The sequence below is a fragment of the Canis lupus genome, chromosome Y (genome assembly GCF_048164855.1).
Source record: "Canis lupus baileyi chromosome Y, mCanLup2.hap1, whole genome shotgun sequence".
NCBI lineage: Eukaryota > Metazoa > Chordata > Mammalia > Carnivora > Canidae > Canis > Canis lupus.
In genome coordinates this window covers 1,481,552-1,502,573 of record NC_132877.1, presented here as the reverse complement: position 1 = coordinate 1,502,573, position 21,022 = coordinate 1,481,552, and the positions used below count along the sequence as shown (strand labels likewise).

The 21,022-nt window shown below is 42.2% G+C and overlaps 1 protein-coding gene across 1 annotated transcript in view; it reads right to left on the bottom strand.

The window, feature by feature from the left end:
- Positions 1-21,022, bottom strand: part of LOC140629115 (arylsulfatase H-like) — a 30,640-nt gene that overhangs the window by 5,859 nt on the left and 3,759 nt on the right. Inside the window, exons 2-8 of the mRNA XM_072818593.1 lie at positions 16,619-16,660; positions 14,833-14,982; positions 13,220-13,341; positions 10,742-10,867; positions 8,170-8,593; positions 6,632-6,768; positions 2,268-2,402 (exon numbers count right to left, since the gene is read on the bottom strand). Of these exons, the coding sequence (XP_072674694.1) occupies positions 2,268-2,402; positions 6,632-6,768; positions 8,170-8,593; positions 10,742-10,867; positions 13,220-13,341; positions 14,833-14,982; positions 16,619-16,641 (1,117 nt within the window). The 5' untranslated portion in view covers positions 16,642-16,660. The remainder of the gene's footprint in view (positions 1-2,267; positions 2,403-6,631; positions 6,769-8,169; positions 8,594-10,741; positions 10,868-13,219; positions 13,342-14,832; positions 14,983-16,618; positions 16,661-21,022) is intronic.

Here is a 21,022-nt window from a genome sequence, read left to right as displayed (position 1 = left end):
AGCCATCCCAGCTCATGAGCACCATTCTTTCTGGAAAGCTTAACAAGATGCCTGCACTGAATTTGTGTTTGTTTTGTATGCCAATGAGCAACGGACAAAAAAGCAAACATAAACCCACCTTGACACTTCCACGGTCATGTTTAATGGCCAGCGACTGTGGTAGGCACCTACAACAAAACCAATCATCTACCCAGACACGGTGTCTGTCCTCCTGGTGCGCTGGAGGCCAGCTCCAAAGTTAAAAACTGCTCATGGGGATCCCTGGGTGGCGCAGCGGTTTGGCGCCTGCCTTTGGCCCAGGGCGCGATCCTGGAGACCCGGGATCGAATCCCACATCGGGCTCCCGGTGCATGGAGCCTGCTTCTCCCTCTGCCTGTGTCTCTGCCTCTCTCTCTCTCTCTCTGTGACTATCATAAATAAATAAAAATTAAAAAAAAACTGCTCATGACAATTTTGCCATGTGTCTTTGAGAGACATATGAAGGAGCTTTTTAGAGTGATGGTTTTATGCACAAACAACCCCCCACCACACACACACACACACACACACACGCACACAAGCAATATCACTATTAATATAATCACAGCTTATTTGATGGTATATATAGAGTGACTTAATTTTATCACACACCGTTTCTACTAGGCTTGGCACCAACTTAGTCCATGCTACCTGACATGACCCACCAGAAAAGGTGAATACACTTAGGAGTTCACTTGCTGTCAGTCACTACATATAACGTATCTATCATGTCTATCTTTCTACTACTTATCTATCTAGTTATCATCTATCTGTCATCGATCCATCTATCAATCATCTACCTATCATGTATTATCTATGTATGGATCAATCAATATATCTATCATCCATTTACCAATTATCTGCCTGTCTATCTTGTCTTTCCACCCGTCCATCCAGCCATCCAGCCATCCATTTAGCCATCCATCCATCCATTGATTTATCACCTACCTATCTTCTATCTATATATGATTTCTATCTATCTATCTATCTATGTATCTATGGATTGATCAATCTATCATCTCTCTACCTATCCAGCTACCTATCTATCATGTCTTTGCAACTATTCATCCATTCATCTATCTATCTATCTATCTATCTATCTATCTATCTATCTATCATTGATCTATTCTATCCACCAATCCATCCTTCCATCCATCCATTCATCCATCCATCCATCCATCCATCCATCCATCATCTATCTACCTATCCAGCTACCTATCATGTCTTTGCAATCATCCATCCATTCTATCTATCTATCTATCTATCTATCTATCTATCTATCCTCGATCTATTCTATCCATCCATCCATCCATCTATCCATCCATCCATCATCTATCTACCAATCTATCCTAAATTGTTCCATAAAGTACAAGGAACTACTAAAGTTCTGATTTTTGTAATGATGACAATTTTGACACCCTTTTGTTTTTGTTTTTGTTTGATTGGGATTGGGGATAGAAGGAGGGATGTAGCAAGCACCAAATTCATTTTTAAAATATTTGTTTTCATCCGTTTTTCTGATCCATAAGGGCAGACTCACTGGAGCTACTGAATATTCCAGCATGGAGTGCATCCAAGAAAGTCAGAAGAGTCCACTTGCAATGAGGAGGAAGGCACCCACTCCAAGTGAATACCTCCTTTCCTGATGATCATTTCACAGTGTTTGAAGCACAGTGGTAACATAAATTGGTTTTATTCCATGAAAAACCTGAATTTGATTATTCAAGTGAGTATTATTTTAGAGCAAGTGGCTCTCAACTAGAGAGAACTTTGGCCCTGGGGGGATACTGGGGAATGTCTTGAGACAGTTTTGGTTGTCACTATTATGTTGGGGAGGGGAGTAGGAGGTGCTCCTGGCAACTGGAAGGTGAAGATCAGAGACTCTGCTCAACACCCTACAGTTCCCAGAGTGCCCCACATCAGAGAGCCATCCACCCCCAAATGCCCAGAGTACAAGGGCTGAGAGACCTGCCATAGGTGGTCATTGAGACCTTACACATTGACACTCAAGAAGCTTTCATTACATCAGGCATTTTCGTCTTACATTCTCAGAAATTGCCCCAGAACTTGCAACTTTTCCCATCTAGTTTCATAAGAGAATATAACTCCCACAATAATCTGCAAACCGAGTTTGTGAATGAATGTGCACGCACACAAAACGGAGTAGACAGCACTGAAGTATTATTATTATTATTATTATTATTATTATTATTATTATAACTAAACCACATGGGTACTGTGCACATCACCTTTGTAGATGCCGTTGGAGCCACCCAGCTGGACCTCGCCTTCTTGCACCTCCAGGCGACCCCCGTTGTCTGAGGTAAAGTACACCAGTGTGTGATTGGTCAGGCGCTCCTGGTCCAGGGTCTCCAGGATCCTACCTGCAGGTGGAAACAAGAGACTCTCACCTTTCACCAGGGACCACAGTTTTCACAGTGTTTTTATTATTAGGCGTTTGTTAGCACAACAGAATAATTAAGGGTTATTTTATTGTATAGGCTATCATAACATATGGTAAATCGCTATTACACACTCTAATACACATGTAGCATATATAAGTAGACTATACAGTAGACATATAAATATATACTACATGTCATAGAATATACTAGATAGTATACAATATAAAATTGAGCTTTATATATTTGTAATTATTTATTATATATTTTATATTTTGTAATATCTTATATATGTATATAAAAGAATATATTCAATATAAATTCATAATAAATAGTAAACATACAAATAATTTATAGCTAATAATATAACAATAAATATTATTATATTTCAAAATATAAAAATGTTCCTATGTTCTAGATGATATTAAATTGTAGTACATAATATATGATAAATTGTTCCTGTATGTTTTAGATGATATTAAATTGTAATAGATAATATATGATAAATATATTATTTGTGTGTAAATATATAAAATATAATTTACATATTATAATCCTGTGTACTTTTTATACTATGAGTATTATATACTAATATGTAATATATGATATGCAAATATGCAATATATGATATGTAGGTATAGTGAAATATTTATAAGCATAATTGATAATATGTTAAAATATTATATTAAATATATAATATATAGTATATAATCTATTATATAGTATAATCTATTAAAATATTGTATAATGTTTAATTATTATATATTATATCATAGCATTATATAATATTTACTTATTTTATAATACTAATGGATATTTTATCGTGTAATGTGTAATTTTATTATATGACATTTGATCCATCATTTCAGTATGTAATAAATGATTTTCTTGGGGATCCCTGGGTGGCTCAGCAGTTTAGCGCCTGCCTCTGGCCCAGGGCACGATCCTGGAGTCCGGGGATCGAGACCCACTTCGGGCTTCCAGCGTGGAGCCTGCTTCTCCCTCCTCCTGTGTCTCTGCCTCTCTCTCTCTCTGTCTATCATGAATAAATAAATAAATCTTTTTTAAAAAATAGTGAATAAATAAAATAAATAAAAATGGGAACATCCCATCTTTAAAATAAATAAATAAATAATAAATAAATAAATTATTTTCTTCTCTAATATTTAAGTGCTCGCTTTGGCAGCACATACATTATGTAATGTTTTTAAAATATAATATGTAATATACATAAAATAAGACAATATATGATACACACAAGAAACATATTATATATAATATGTAAGAAAATATATTTTACAACTCATGTAATAATATACACATATTAGATACACCCACTACATATACACATACACTATATTAGAAAGTCTGAACTAGTATGTAGTATACAGTATCGTCATCACTCAAAATACAAGTAACCATTAAATACTAGGTCTGGCCGTTAAAAGAAACTTACGAACGCTAATAAGACAGGAGACGGTTTGAAACCAGACACGTCCAGGAGTAAATTAGCAGAGCCCTAGCCTTGCTGCAGAGAGCATGGGCCCCACCCTGCAAAGGATGAACTGTCCCCTCGCCTCTCTCATCTGACCGGCCGGCTAGTCTTGTTGCTTAGCTCGTAGCTAAGCATCGGACCATAATTAGTACATCCGCTAGACTCAGCAGGCATTGCACTGCCGTGTAGACACTCTCTTTAGGGGACAAAAGGTTTTTGAAAAAAAACTAGTAGAAAGCTGATGTCGCCACATCCCAAACTATGCTGATTTAATTTCTGATTCCAGCTGGACGTTCGCCCTGGGTTTCTCGTGTCGCACTGTGGTCCTACCGTCCAGCATGACACCCCCCACCCGCCACAACCTTGTCCCATTCAGACATGCAAAGACAACGTGACCAGCTTCAAAGAAAAGTGATTTAAGCATAAACTCATTATCCTTGCTTCCTTGTCTAAAAGTGATTTGCTTTGTAAGGTACGTTGACCATTTTTTAGGAATGTTGCAGCTAAAAAAAAAAAAAAAAAAAGGAATGTTGCAGCTAGAAATTAAAATATTTTATAAAAAATAATAATAAAATAAAATATCTTACAACCCAGATTTTGTAAAATAAACAAAATTATGGCTTCTTGGTAAGAAAATAATTACATGTAAATTATCAGTTCTTATCAGAGCTGGCTATCATATTTAGCATCATGGTGATTTATGCTATTTATACTAAGTAAATAAAATACATGCGAATCATTTTATTTTTTGGAAATCCATATCTGTAACCTTCTGTGCACTCGATGCATAAAACCTATAGGAGGGATCCCTGGGTGGCGCAGCGGTTTGGCGCCTGCCTTTGGCCCAGGGCGCGATCCTGGAGACCCGGGATCGAATCCCACGTCGGGCTCCCGGTGCATGGAGCCTGCTTCTCCCTCTGCCTGTGTCTCTGCCTCATTCTCTCTCTCTCTCTGTGACTATCACAAATAAATAAAAATTAAAAAAAAAAAAAAAAAAAAAAAAAAAAAAAAAAAAAAAAAAAATAAAACCTATAGGAGTGTGTGTGCATATGTATGTGCGTTTTGCAGAAGAATAATCATAAAACTTCTTAGACAAAAATGCAAGGAAAGGAGACAAAAATAAAAAGCCGCTAAAATATATATTTTTTAAATACGGGTTCCCTTGAACAAAGAATTTAAAATATTGCTGAATGCTTGGGGCATTTGGAAGATTCACTCTGTGTGTCATTCTGAGTCTAGCATTGGGACAGCTTCTTCTTGAGAAAGTTATTAGGAAATGGTCTTAAGCTTTATCATCATATCGCCAAGTAGAAAAAAAAACATGCACACAAAAGACACCTGTCTGATTTTCAACCTGCCTCTGGTTTTGATAAGATTGTCATCAGCCACGAAGTGGGGAAAAGCATCGTATTTGGAAGATGTCGTGCAGAGAAATACCTACTTTTCATTTCTCTCATGTGAACAGTATCAGCCCAGGAATGCAATTAATAGTATTACTAAACGCAATTAGTAGTAGTCACCGCACATCCCCATCATGTATTTACATAGACAACAGAATAAAAACATAATTAGCAAAAATAAATAAATAAAAATTTAAAAAAATAAAAAATAAAAATAAAAGCGTCATTAGCTGTTCATGGCAAACTCTACATATAAACATGAGCAGAAAGTCCTTTTGCATAAAAGTGTTCTTGGCCTCGAGATAGAAATGCAGCAAAATGCCTTGTTTCCAAAGCAGATTGTCCTGGGGGAGGATAAACGTCAAGGTAAGAAATCATAATCTTTTACAGTTACACTGACGTTATAATGTTAGAGCTGTTTTTACTGCAGCAGGTGTCACTAGGTTTCAATGTTTGTGTGTATCTGCCAGTAAAATTTTTTAAAAAGTATTTATTATGCATATAAAGACATATAAACAGTGCATGTACACATATATGAATATTAATATTTAACTTGCATGGATATATCTAAAATATCAATTTAAATTAATTCCTTGCTTCATTGACTTCATATTAATAGAGATTAAATGCATGTTTATATGTATTCAGTATATCCAAAAGTAACATTTTGATCTTTAAGAAACTTAAAAAAATGTAAAATTCTGTGAATATTAGTTTAGGTGGTTCTGCACAGAACACTTTTCAGAGGCCTCCACTAGTAGAACGAAACAAACAAACAAAAAAAAAAGTCCCGTGTTTCAAAAGTAAAATACTATTTTGAGCCGAAGAAATCCTACATCACGTCCAGATGAGGAAAGAGGCTATTTGGAAAACACGATTGGTTGTTTTATTGATATGCACGTTTATTTATGACCCTTTGTGTTAATCTCCGTATTGACGCTTTATGACTTCTAAACGCAGGGCTTCGGTTTTGGTAAATTCTGTCCTGCTTTTCTAAGCATTTCTCGTAACAGTGAGCTCATGAGAATGAGGCATTTGCACTTACATGCATCCAAACGATGGGGAGGGGCCGTATCCTTCACGAGGCACCTTCATCGATTTTGAACAACGGGTCTCGACCTTAAGGACGGGGGAGCCCGTAATACGGGGAAACCCGTATTTCTAAGTGTGGCTGGTCTCGCTGCACAGTTGTTCATGGGAACAACTACTCAGCAACCGGCCGACCCACCCGAGGGGCTGTCCGTTGTTTGAGGGAACCGGTGCGGATTCGCTTTCTCACGCCTCACACAGTTAAGATGATTTCCCTCGATACTTACCCACCATCCAATCCATTTCTTCGACGTTATCCCCGTAGAGACCGTACTTGCTGTGACCCACAAACTTGTCTTTGGTGATCAGCGGAGTGTGGACGTGCAGGAAAGACACAAAGAGCAGGAAGGGGCTGCGTTTGTACCTAAGTCGGAGGGGGCGGGACACGAGAAGTGAGTTATCATCGCAAACCGAGGCGTTTTCTCCACTCAGATATGATTCTATATCAGTTGAAAGATCCCGAAATGGTTGATAGAGGTTGTCTATGTCCTTACGTCACCCTTACCACTCACAACGAGTAGCAACTAATGCAGTATCAGAAGGACGTGAGTGGAAAGGCCATGAGTGGGAATAAAGAATATCAGAACGTTCGCAGCAGCGACAAAGCAGTGAGTGCAATCTGTCTTCGTTCCTTCCTCCTCCTCTTCCTTCTCAGTACTGCCTGAAACATAAAAGCGATGGCTGGAGCTTTGGCATGAACTTTGGACCATGAGGCTGCTTGCACAGAATCCCGGGAAGCAACATAGAAAGAGCTAAGGTGCTAATACGCCTTATTTGTTGTGTGTCATGCATTTTAATGTCATATGGAGCCATTTAAGATTTCTCCTTCACACCTTTACAACCGGGTATGATAAAGGGGGAAGGGCATAGAGCCTGGGTGTGTTCTGTCAAAGAGGGCGCATGGGAGTGGCAAGCAGAGCTGAGTGACCGCATTCTGACCGCTGTGTTACATGCAGCAAAGAATCAAAGCATAAGAGTGGATGAAATTCCACTGTCGGACTCATTAATTCCACAAAATTATCATTTTCCTCTTCCATCTACTCCCCAATAACACAGACAGAGCCGATGAATGAGCATCCACATCTACAACTCAATCTGCTTCTAGTTGGTAACCTAGAAGGGAGCTGGCGCGCAGAAGACAGGAGACCTTCACCTTCACGCGCACGTGGCTTCTACTGAACGCATAAAAGTTCAAATTACGTATTTACGCCTAGAAGCACTCCCTCATCATTCACGGTTAGAGAAGTATTTTCGGGCAGCTTCTAAGACAAACCAAAATCAAGATCGATCCCTAAGATTGATTCAGTTCAGATCCCAATCCACACTGAAGTGATATAGATCAAAGTCATAGGCATTCCAGTTTTTATAAAAAAAAAGAGTGAACAAAATGTATTTCTTTTTTTTTTTTTTAAAGAAGATTGTTTGAAAAGATTTTATTTATTTATTCGAGAGAGAGACACACACACGCAGAGGGAGAAACAGGCTCCCTGTGGGACTCGATCCCAGGACCCAGGGGTCATGACTGGAGCCAAAGTTCAACCACTGAGCCACCCAGAGGTCCCAAAATGTATTTCTTTACCATTTTAGTGTTTTGCAGGAAATTTCATGTTCAATTTTATTGTAAGGGGAGATTCTAGTATATGGCAAATATCACACACACACACGTGCACACACAAGGAGGCCCATACGCCCAAGACGAACCCGACTTCTCCGAAACACAAGCAAAACTCCCGTGCAAGGAATCGGGCTGGAAATGACCCCATACCTGTCGATAAAGGCAAGGGCCTCCTTCAGCATGAGTGAAGCCACTCTTTCCTCCCGCATTGGCTGCTGGATGATTTCATGGTTTCTCATAAGAATGCAGTTCCAACGCCGAGTAAACCCATAACTGGAGTACCAGGAAATGAAAAACAGAAAGGCGAGGAGAGCGAAGGTGAGGATGACCTTCCACGGAACCACGAACCAGCGGGCGTACTTGGGGATGAGGAGCAGCAGGGGGACGAGGCTGAGCACGGCCGTGGAGATCCAAAGTTTGATCCGGAGCCAGCGGTGGAGCTCCGGCGTCCTGGAGGCCTGGCAATCGCTTAGGAGGCCAAAGGGCAGCCCGTAGAAATAGTCGAACCCATGGTTGAGGGGGTGGTAGCAGTGATCATTCCGAGAGGCACAGCTCAAACCCTGGTGCCATTTGCCTGCGGGAGAAACAAAATGGCACCAGGGGAGCAGATACATCCACCAGTTTCCGGAACGTGGGCTTCGCTTAGAAAAGTTAAATATGACTTGCACTCGCTCGCCATGAGGGTGTTGCCTTGGTACTCCAACCACCTCCCTGGGAGATGCTAAGAAGGTCCCCATATTTGTCACCAACACCGCTTTCCCTACACCCCGCATCTGTTATCCAGCAGTGCCTTCGGACTCTTTTATTCCATCCCACTGAAAAGGAACCAAAATTCTACCAATGGAGCGGCTCCAAGGGTCCGAGGTAACGGCAAAAGAGTAGCCATAAGCAAAAGGCTTCAGGTGATGCTCACTATTCGTTTTATTGAGCTCTTACTAATCCACTTCCACACACTATTGGACTTAATCCACTCCAGGCCCTCCCTCGATTGCCAAAGAGAAATTCACCCTGTAGATGGATTAATAACCCTGAGGTCATGTTAACTAATAATGGCAGAGCTGAATTTCAACCTGGGTTTGGCTGTGCTCTGGACTATTCCAGAGACACAGTGTATGAGGTCTCCGTCCACACCGTGCTGCTTGCAGTTCAATAGGGACAAACACCATAGTGGTCACGTGGGGGGGGCGGGGACAAAGTCATTCTTTTGTTAATTTATTCCTTTAAGGGAGGACATCTCAAAACATTTAAGAGTCTGACATCCCACGTGGAGAATCCTAAAAACCATGCACATAGTAAACAGGTGGCATTTCTGAAAGTTATTTGCTCACAGCACCTCACTCATTGGATTGGAATTCCACAGAACGAATGTGGTGGGATGCTGTCAAAATGTCATGCCTCCCCCAAAAAGGGGGTAAGATATCAGGTGACCCGCCTAAGTAGACTACAGCTGGCCGTCACACATCACAGGTCTGAACTCTGTGGGTTTACTTACACGGGGATTATTTTTGATAAATGCGGTACAGTCCTGTGAATGTATCTTTCTCCCCCGGGGATTTCGTTGGATCAGTGTCTTTTCTCCAGCTCACTTTGTTGTAAGAACATGGCATATAACCCGTAGGATTTACAAATATGCGTCAATCAGTTGTTTATGTTATTGGCAAGGCTCCTGGTCAACAGCAGGCTGTTGGCGGTTGATTTGGGGGGGACTCAGAATCTGTACGTGGATTTTCCACTGTGCGGGGTGGGCGGGGGGTGGGTGTCAGCGTCCATAGTTCCCTCATTAGTCAAGGGTCTAATGTAGTAATCGCCTCATCTTGATCATTATTCATGCTTTTGATTCTCCAGCTCAAGAGGAGCTGTTTAAAAACACATTTCCAAAAAAAAAAAAAAAAAAAAAAAAAAAAAAAAAAAAAAAAAAAAAAAAAAAACACATTTCCAGGCAGCCTGGGTGGCTCAGCGGTTGAGCACCTGCCTTCGGCCCAGGGTGTGATCCTGGAGACCTGGGATCGAGTCCCACATCGGGCTCCCTGCATGGAGCCTGCTTTTCCCTCTGCCTGTGTCTCTGCCTCTCTCTCTCTCACTCTCTCTCCCCTTCTCTCTCTGGCTTTCTCATGAATAAATAAACGAAATCTTTAAAAAATAAAAAAAATAAAAAATAAAAACACACTCCCAGGGCACCTGGGTGGCTCCATCAATTAAGCATCTGACTTTTGGTTTTGGCTCGGGCCATGATCTGAGCATTGTGAGATCAAGCCCTGCATGGGGCTCTACCATCAATATGGCATCTACTTGAGATTCTCTCTCCCTCTGCTCCCTACACACACTCACACACTCTCTCTCTAAATTAAGTCAGTCAATCGTTAAAACCATAAAATTTTAAAAATTAAAAAAAATCAAAACGCATTCACTTCTCTGCTAGTAATGATGTCATCAAAGTATGTATTCCTCTCCCCTCCTCCGCCCCGAACCCCCTACAGAATATTCCATTTTGGTTATAACAATGGATGAGCACATTTGCGATTCGTTCCCACGATTCTTCCAACACCCTGCTCTAGGTACCAAAGGTCCTGAACAATCGTGCATTAAATCCTTTCTGCTCGCATCTCCTCTCAACAAGTAGTCAGCTGGTGTGAGTCCAGCTGATGTCCCCAGGGAAGGCAGAGCCCCAGTGAGACGGGATGTGCACGACCCCGCTTCCCAGTCAGAGTTCAGCGGGCCATACCTATGAGGCCCGTGCGGTAGCCGTAGTGCTGCAGCAGCTTGGCAAAGGTCGTTTCATTGGTGGGCAGACCGCCCGAGCCTCCAAGCCAGGTGAGCCCGCGGTTCAGGTTGTAGGGAGACGCCATTCCTAAGGTCACAGAAGGGGGCACCAAATGAGTATCGTAGTCCCTCATTCATGACACTCATGACTAACTCTAGGAATCTTCTTCCTCTCCTCGAAGTGTGTGCTAGTGCACCTCCACCACTCTGTTCTTTCCTGACCTTTCCCTTGCTTTTTCGTCTCTACTGAGCTCGTCCTCCCATTTGTCAAATGCAGGTATCCTGTTGGGATCAGGATCACCAGCTCCATACACGATATCTGGTCACACTAGAATTTCATAATAATAACAAATGATTTTTTTTTAGTGCAGGCATGCCCCAAACGCTGCACAGGGCATACTTGTACTAAAGACCTATTCATTGATTATTCAAAATTCAAATGTAATTGTGCATGTTACTCTGGACCGTATCCTTGGACCTCAGTTCTGAGCCTTGATCCCATCTTTCTACATGGTGAGAAACCCACGTCTCCTCCAGACCCTCTGAAGTTGAGGTCCTATCTAGACGTCTCTATACTTAGGAACCCTGATCTCAACGTGAGCAACACAGAGTCAGTCGATGGTCATCGTACTCCAATCCTGCCTCAACAAAGGACACCAGAATCCCCTCCCCAGCCACTCAATGCACAAATGCCTTTGGAATCCTCCATCTCACTCAGACTTGCCTCTTCCGTCCAATCCCATGTCAAGTCCTGATAACTCTACCCTGGTAAACGATTCAGATATTTATCTCTGATGCCATAGCTTTGGGGTAGAGCTTAAGTTGGGTTGTGCTGTGATGTCCACCAGCTCCTCTTGAGCTGGAGAATCAAAAGCATGAATAATGATCAAGATGAGGTGATCTCCATCCACCATCTCAGGTACCTTCTGAAGCACTTTCCAACCCATGTCCCTCCTCTGGTCAAACCTCATTACCATCTGTCCATCTAAATCTAAATCTGGGGTATAGCTTACACAGTATTTGATAACAACTGATTCGAGATGGTTTGAGACAGTTTGAGACGACTGATTATTGATGTGGCTGCCTTATTCTCCTAGTGCACTCACGTGGGACTGCATTATCTGTGCATGCCACTACCTCTACTAGCACATCCTCACTTCTCACTCCTCACATTTCAAGGAACATCATCCAGGAGGATTCTCCTGGGATGCTTCATGGGCTCCTATGGGTTTCCAATGCTCATTGAACGACCACTGGGATAGTTGCACTTTGAAGTGCATATATCCTACTTAAATTACAACTACCAAGAATAAACCTATAATGAAAGGTATTACACCAACATACATAATCAATTAAAAAAAAACAGAATATGTTAAAATAGCAGTGATCCAATCTGCCTCTTGCTTTTCCCTTCTCAACAGAAACAGGTACATTAAAAAGGGCCTTTTGCCAAATCCTAAAAGATGGAAGCCTACCTGTCATTGTCAAGAAAAGTGGTTACATCTTTTAATTAATTATAAATATATGTACAGATGTTAGTGTGTGTATGAAAATTGGATGAAGGGGCAGCCCGGGTGGCTCAGCGGTTTAGCGCCGCCTTCAGCCCAGGGTGTGATCCTGGAGTCCCAGGATCGAGTCCCATGTCGGGCTCTCTGCATGGAGCCTGCTTCTCCCTCTGCCTGTGTCTCTGCCTCTCTCTCTGGGTGTCTCTCATGAATAAATAAATAAAATCTTTTTTTTAAAAAAAAAGAAAATCTGATGAAGCAGAACTTCGATCCCATCTTTCTATATGGTGAGAAACCCATGTCTCCTCCAGGCCCTCCTCTCAAGTGGAGGTCCTATCGAGACACCTCTATACTTAGGTAGAAATGTGGAAATTTAGGGATCGGGAATATCGGTAACTTCTTCATCATAAAAGGTTTGATATGTTGTAGCTGAGTATAAACATTGATATTTGTAATGTTGATTCTACAACATTATGTTGTGTGTGTGTGTGTGTGTGAGAGAGAGAGAGAGAAAATGTATGACTCATCTTTTCCACGTCCTCCCCAAGAGCTCCTTCTGGTTCCAATCACATCCCCAGGCACTGCACAGATCCACTTTTCTTGTAACTATTACATGCTCTCTGCTAGCTTGAGGACAAGAGGAACACTTTGAAGGCTCTGACTACACGTACCTGCAAATCCTAGAAGCAGTTGGGAAATTGCTCACCAGAGCCTGAAACCCTTTGCTGTATGCACACAGGTGAGCAGGCTTAGTGGCACCTGGCAAGAGACCCACCTATTTAATCTGTGCAGGTAGAGCAATACCATCCCCATTTGTATTTAGATCCTTAATACTGTAAGCGACCTTTGGAGAGTCTTTATGAAGAGTAGCAAGAAATAAATAAGAAGAAAGCACGACATATAGACAACATTGGCCTTGCATTGCCCTGACTCACCTGATCTGATGGGGTACCTCCCTGTCAGGAAGGCAGCTCGACTCGGGGTGCATACGGAGGCAGCTGCCAGGTGCTGGGTGAGCCTCACGCCTTCGCTTGCCAGGCGGTCGATATTGGGTGTGCTATAGACAGAAGGAGGGTTCATCACGTGGGTTTCTAATTCTCAACAAAATAAAGAAGATTCAAAGCCATCCCGTTTTTTGAGTCCAATGACTCTGTTTTCTGTAAACCTAAAATACATGCTTTTAAAGCTTCAACCCGTCTGCCTGTTTAGATGCATCATCCACGGTCACAAAGAAATGGAAAGCACATTTTAAAACAATATATCTTCAGGCAAAACAATTGCAGACTAATACAGGTCCGCGGGTATAATTAAACTATAACCAGTGTGAGCTCATAGGCATTTCAATGCAAACGTTAGTCCATTTGTTCATATTATATTCCCCGAAATGAAGGGGTGACTTGGATTACATAAAATTGTACCGTATTTCTTGTAGTAAAATGTATCCTTTTTTAAAAATAAAGGAATGGTAGCATTTTGGAGTTTCACTTACTGCCGACTTTGCTCATCTGGTATTTTACGATCCCCAAAGATTTTTTTGGGCATCTATAGGATATAGGCTCACACAGGTGCTTTTAGCAAATCCGATAAACTAAGGTATCCACAATCTTAATAACACATGAATGACAACCCCACAGCAATGTGAGGGGGGGAGAGAGCCCCATATTCCCAAACACTCTCAGCATCTGCGTAGGGGAGAGTCCATCTGTGCAGACCGGTATTTTGTGCAAGTAGAGTCAGCATCTGGCTGAGAGTGACAGTACTAGATTCCCAGGCAACGTCTCCTGCCTTACCCGTTACTTCCTTGCAGGAGTTTAAATGGGAAACAGATGTGCTCATGCAGACCTTAAACGCCTTTAAGAAGACCAGCTCCTTTCAAAGTACAAAAATTTGCTTAAAATATAGGACTAGTGCGTGAGACACATTCCAAGGAGAACCGGTGGTATTTAAATTCACGCTAGGAGGCACCGTGTATTTGCACACGAATAAGATTTGTTTGGTGCTGAGGAGCAAGGATCATGGTCACCAAAAGCTTCAGAAATAAATCAGGGAAGATCCTGAAAAATCTCTAAGGGGTCGTTCATCTGGGCCGTGGAATGTTACTTCCTTACAGACAGGACGGAATGACACTTGCTACCGCGTTGTTGAAAACATGATGCTCCGTGAAAGAAACCAGACACAAAAGGGCACGTGATGTGTGTCATGGGCTGAACGGTGGTCTCCCCAAATTCATAAGTAGGAGCCCTAACCCTCAGGACCTCAGAATGGGAGTGTTTCTGGAGCATGGGGAGGTGGGGTCTTTTTTTTCTTTTCTTTTCTTTTCTTTTTTGGAGGTGGGGTCTTTAAAGAGGAGATTAAGTTAAAGTCAGTGGTGGGTCAGTGGTGGGTCCCAACAGGAGCAGGGTGTTCTTAGAAGAGGAGATGAGGACACACACAGACGGATGACCGTGTGAGGGCATAGGAAGAAGACGGGTCTACACACCGAAGACAGAGCCTCAGAAGGAACCAGAGGACCCGAGGCACCCCCTCCACAGCGGGGTGGCTTCTTTACCTCACTGTGTTATTACCGTAGCAGCACAGATCCCCTACCCCCAGGTCGTCCGCCATCAGCAGCACAATGTTGGGCCTGGAGTTTCTGGTCATGAAGCCTGCGCTCAGGTCCCCCAACCAATAGCACAGCCACAGCAACAGCCGGCAGGTCCTGAAAGCATGTGGGGACGTGACAAACACAACACACGCCGTCAATCCGTGTTTGAAAGCCTGAAGTCATGCTATTCCTTACCAATTCCCACTACACAGTGCACCTGACCTGCCTTATTCAGAAACCAGAATTTTTTTTAAAGTTTTGTTTTATGTTAACATCGTATAACATACACGTTAATTTTCTATGCCTTGTGATATTCAAATTCTTATAACTTTTCAAACTGTTTCATGATACGAGATTCCTAAAAGAAGACCTAATAGTGGTGAAACTTCCTTGGAAGTCCTAATAATTTGATTTAATTAATGTTAATTTTCTATGCCTTGTGATATTTAAATTCTTATAACTTTTCTTTTTTTTCTTTTCTTTTTCTTTTTTTTCTTATAACTTTTCAAACTGTTTCATGATATGAGATTCCTAAAAGAAGACCTAATAGTGGTGAAACTTCCTTGGAAGTCCTAATAATTTGATTTAATTAACGTTAATTTTCTATGCCTTGTGATATTTAAATTCTTGTAACTTTTTTTCTTTTTCTTTTCTTTTTTTTCTTTTTCTTTTTTTTTCTTATAACTTTTCAAACTGTTTCATGATATGAGATTCCTAAAAGAAGACCTAATAGTGGTGAAACTTCCTTGGAAGTCCTAATAATTTGATTTATGTGAATAAAAATGTAAGCAAAATAGAAAATAGGAGGCTAATTGCCTGCTAGTCCAGCTTCTTTCTTTTTTTCTTTTTTTTTTTTTTTGGACATTCAGTTGTACTTTTTAATACATTAAAATGCATATTTAAAATAACATTGGGAATTCTTTTAACATCTGAAAAAGGAAAATTAACATATTTATATAGTCTACTAAGTGTTAGGCTGTACACTCACGCAATCCTTACTGCTAATGGCTATCATATGCTCAAAAACGCACAATAGCCTTTGATCAAAATTGCTCCAAGTTGAGGACCATTGTCTTATGCAGGAAATGGGTTCCCCAACCCCAAATTCCATCTGATCCATTATAAGTTGTTAGCTCTACCTCAGAAAATGCATCTTAAACCCATTTGCATCCATCCATCATGGCAGGCCAAGTAACTCACGGTGTCTCTCACTTGGGTTTCTCAAAACTCTCCTAAGTGGCCTGACTGGTCCCATTTTGGTCACTTGGGCACCCTCCAAAATGTAGCCAAGGTGGACAACCCTATCAATGTACCAATCTGGTTGCAATGCTCCCTAACCAAGTCCAGTGGCTTCCCATTCCCCCATGATTGGCGAGACTCACAAAATGGCGCTCTTGGCTCTTTCATCATGCTTTCCTCTCATTACGCAACCACCAGCTTAGGCTCATCCATGGGCGTCCTTACAATCCCTTCAATGATCCGTGATTTTGGCCTTTGTGCAGCCCTCACCTTTGCAACATCCTGCCTTTTGCCCTATAAATTCGCACACACGCTGGCATTCTTAAGGTAAGTATTGCCTCCTCAAAACAGCCACCCTGTGGGATGCCCCCAGCACACCCCTCATTATCCTTAGGAGGTGTCACACAGATTAGGTAGGCCAAACATCAGCGGGGGTGAGGAACCCGGGGACAGAGAACCCTTCTGTCTGGCATACAGAGAAAAAGGAAGGTTTAGGAAGTCACCTACTTACCAGTTATAGAACAGCTGCTTCATGTCTGCGTATTTGGCTCCCCTAGGGCAGAAAAGAAAAACCCGAAGTACTGCACAGCCAACATGTCTCTCATAGCCAGGAACTCAATCCAAAGTATTAGAGAACATGTTAATGTGGTCATCCTCTCAATTCTTCACAGCTAATTGCAAACAAGTCATGTTCCTCCAGAATCAATCTGACCAAGAACATGCACGACCCAGTCCATTCTGGAGAGATATCACGGCTGATTCCCAACACATTACGTGGATCTGACAACAAAAACTCTTTATTGCAAAGTCAGTGAAATAAATAAGCCATCCACGACTACGCATGCATTCCATAACTATTTGTATCAGGCACCCGGTACGTACGTACTCTGCTGCAAAGAACATTTTTCTGCCCAAGGTGGATAAATAAAAAACCCAGTGATGAACACCATGGACCTATGGTCTTGTTGCCCAAACTCATTGAGCACAATGAGTTTAGCAGCATGTTTAGGAGCTGTAATTATGATCCTTTTATAAGAGTCCAAAGAGTGGTAGAGTCTTGTGTTCCCCCCACCCCACCCCCGCGGAAGACCCTCAAACAGCTCCAAGTAGGTGATGCTTTGTAAGCTGAGGAGCCATCCCACAAGACAAGTTCTATGTAATAATGATTAATGACACCACCACAGAGTTTATTGGGCTTTCTCATTCCCAAGGCATCTCTACACACGTTCCCATTGGATCCTCAAAATATCTCACCCAGCTTGCCTCGAAGGCTTAATGACACCTCTTTTGTTTTATGGGAGAGGGAGCTGGGGTCATAGGGTTCAGAACACTTTCACAAAGGACGGTAAATTGGAGATGTGGCATTCGGGAGGTCTCTGTAATCAGGTATGTGTGTCCCATACCCAGGGCTACCTCACCATCTTAGACCTCCGGTAAGGCTCTCAAATGGGGCATTGCCAGAGGCCAACTCTCGAGGGGGCATTTGATGAAACCTACACTCCCACTGTGTCTGCCCCACGAACCCCGGAGCAATACTTGTGCATTCGACTTGGTTCCATGGTGACCTTTGAACATCTCCTTGAAGGCAGCTGGAAAATAAAACCAATTTGGAAAGCCACATTCATATGTGATGCCAGCCTCATGCATTTCTACACCTCCAGGAGCCCAGGTACGCCTCAGCAGTTTGCCCACCTTTTCTAAAATCCTATGTTAAATTTTGGGAGTAGGGAAAGGAAGTGGAGAATGGGATCATGCAGAATGGGGTAGAGATAGAGGAGCTACCTGGGTGGACATGGTCTTCTTGATACCCCTTAAAATCCAGATCTGATATGTATAATTCTTTGAGACTCTAGGAGCTCTTACACCAGGAAGTTAACTTTTATTTCCATTTATTTTGCAAATAGCTTTTTATTCCTTGCCAGTTAGGAAGAACTTTGCACAGGTGACCAAGACCATCCACTGTGACTCTTACCAATCTTGGGTTGGAGAGATACATTCTTATGAAATGACACGGCTACAATTGGTAAATTTTTAAAAAGCACCATTCTTGCTTTTTTTCACCCAACACTGAGGAAATGCTTGATGTCTCCGGGGAGCATGTACCGGAAATGCATTCTGGGAATTACTGGAAATATACAGGAATGCCATGTAATGGGTTAGGCAGTGGGGTTGGAGAGGGGGAACATAAGATTATGGTTTTTCAGGCCTTTGAGGAGATGTTCAAAGTTACGGACCTAATCAAGAAGCACCACTCGAAAAACTACCCTATAAGATCACGTTGTCAATAACTTGCATCTAAGAAAAAGTAGGAAACACATTAGCCAACACGAGAATTACATCCTCAAATGGGTGAAAATGCACGTGCACATATGCGTGGACTGTGTTGAGAGTAAGAGTCAAAACAAACCAAAACCAAACCAAACCAGTGCCCTTGGATGGTGGTGTGGCCCTTCTAAAATATTGGGGGGGGGGAAATGCAACTATGTGAGGTGATTCATGTGCTCTCTAACCTATTTTTGGTAATCACTCTGCAATATATACAGACAGCAAATCATCACATCATACACCTTAAACTTACACCATGCTCTATGTCAATTCCATCTCAATAAAGCTGGAGAAAAGTCTTTAAAATTCCAGATTTTCATGTTTTCGGCTTTAGAGGTTAACTCCCAATGACCAAGAAAGAGCAAAACATATCAGTCATAGACAGGTTAGTGAGAGAGAGGTTATCAGCTGCTTACATGGAAGAACCTGTGGGTAGGGCTTTATATGGAAATAAGGTCTTTCCAAATGTGATTAAGTGAAGGATCTGGAGTTGACACCGTTGTGGATGAGGGTGGCCCTAAATCCAATGACAGGTGTCCTCATAAGAGACAGAGAGGAGATAGAGACACAGAAGAGAAGTCATGTGAGGACAGAAGCAGAGATTGGGGGGAGGGGTCATGGCCACCAGCCCAGGGACTCCTGGAGCTCCTGAAGCTGGAAAAGGCAGGAAGGACCCTCTCCTAGAGCATCAGGAGGGAGCACAGCCCTGCCTCACCTGGATCTCAGATTTCTGGTCTCCAGAACTGCAGTAAGATATATCTCTGTTGATGTAAGCCTTTGGTTTGTGGTCATTTATTACAGCAACACCAAGAAACAAATATAAGTAACTGGGGCGGGGGGCAATTTCTGCACACCAGGAGACACCATCCACAAAGCAAAAATGCCATGTTTGGAGAAGGAGAATATATCTGCAATATTTTCTATAAATAGTTTGAAAGAGGGAATAAAAATATAATAGAAAAACTAGACATCTGGTGTCTACCGGCCACTCATGGAAGACACACACGTGGCCAATAAGCTCATGACTATATGCTTAGTCTCTTCAGCAACTAGAAAAAGTAAATTTTAAGGATCATCAGGTTGCATATCTATCAAAACCCCAGTAATTTCTTCAAGTTTGATAGCACGCACTTCCAAGCAAGATTCCATGAAGGTTACCTGCACACTGTCAGTGGAAGCTTTTGTTGCCACTAAACATTAATTTTTTAAAAAAATCATAAGCCATGACACCATGGCTTCTCACCCCGGAGAAACTCTCAGCCAACAAGCAAAAGGCGGGAGAAAGGGTGTTCATTGCATCATCACTTTTAAATAGAATCAGGCTGAAGCCAACTGAAATCATGTTGACGAAGAATAGCTGGATAAATGGGAATTTATTCATAGTGCAGAAGTCTATGCTATCTCCTTGAAAAGAAGGAGGATGCCCTCATTGACCTTTTGGGTTTCTTTGATGGTAAAGCTGTATAATCCTGTGAGGCATTCCTCAAGCACGGCGGCAATCAAAACAGTAATTACTTTCATGGGACCTTTCATCCAAGGACATAGTGATGCTACCTGGATGTTATGTCCTTAAGCTTTGGAGGAAGGACGGTAATGATAGGATTACTCCCACTCTTCTGTGGATACAGGGGGCCCCAGGGGTGAGGGTATAGCTTTAGGGCCAACTAGTAAAGTCAAATGCACCCTCTCCACTAATTAAAACATTCTCTCTATTAATATTCACTAATAAAAATCTTCTAGCCACTGAACCTAGTCTCAGAACTACCTGTATGTTCTTCCAAAAAAACGGAAGCTCCTTCTTTCCCCTACACGCCTGGAAAATCATGCAATTATATAACCAAAGCCACAGCCGACTTTCAGTGCTGGTGGCCTGATGTCCGGTGGAGGCCCACCATGTTACTACGGCGGGCGGCAGTAGTACGTGTGTAGGAGAGCGAGTCAGAGACATAGTTGCAACCCAGGGGGAGCCGGGCAAAACTCAGCAGGTCATACTCAAAGTGGAGCAAACAACTGATGATAATTTTCACTTGAGCATCTCCTTCCTTCCTTCCTTTGCCACATGCTCAGGACCAACGTCTACAGCGAGGCCGGTCAATGCAGCTAAAGCAGAGGAGATGCTCAAAGACGTAAATTCCCACCCGTGTCCCTAAAAAGAGCTTGAGAGGCAGACAAGGGAAACGGGTCAGACGTACCAGATGGCCGTCTCTCCATCTCAGCACTGAGGGCATCTGGAGCTGGATGGTTCTCTGGGGTGGGGCATCCTGTGCACTGTGGGGTGATGAGCAGCATCCTTGGTCTCCACCCACCACATGCCAGGAGCACCCCCTCCCCAGATATGACAACCACAATTATTCCCACATATTGCCCAGTGCCCCTGGGGCATGAAATCACCATCTCCGTGGTGAGCTCCATTGAACCAGACTGTTCAGAAATCACCCTTGGATGATTTCAAATGCTGTTCATTCATGAAGCAAGATTCTGGTTTCTCATCCAGAGCTGTTGATTTAGAGTAGACCGGCTGTGATTCTATTCCCCCGCCCCCTCATTTAAATATATTAAATATAATTGAATAATATATTAAATATTTTTA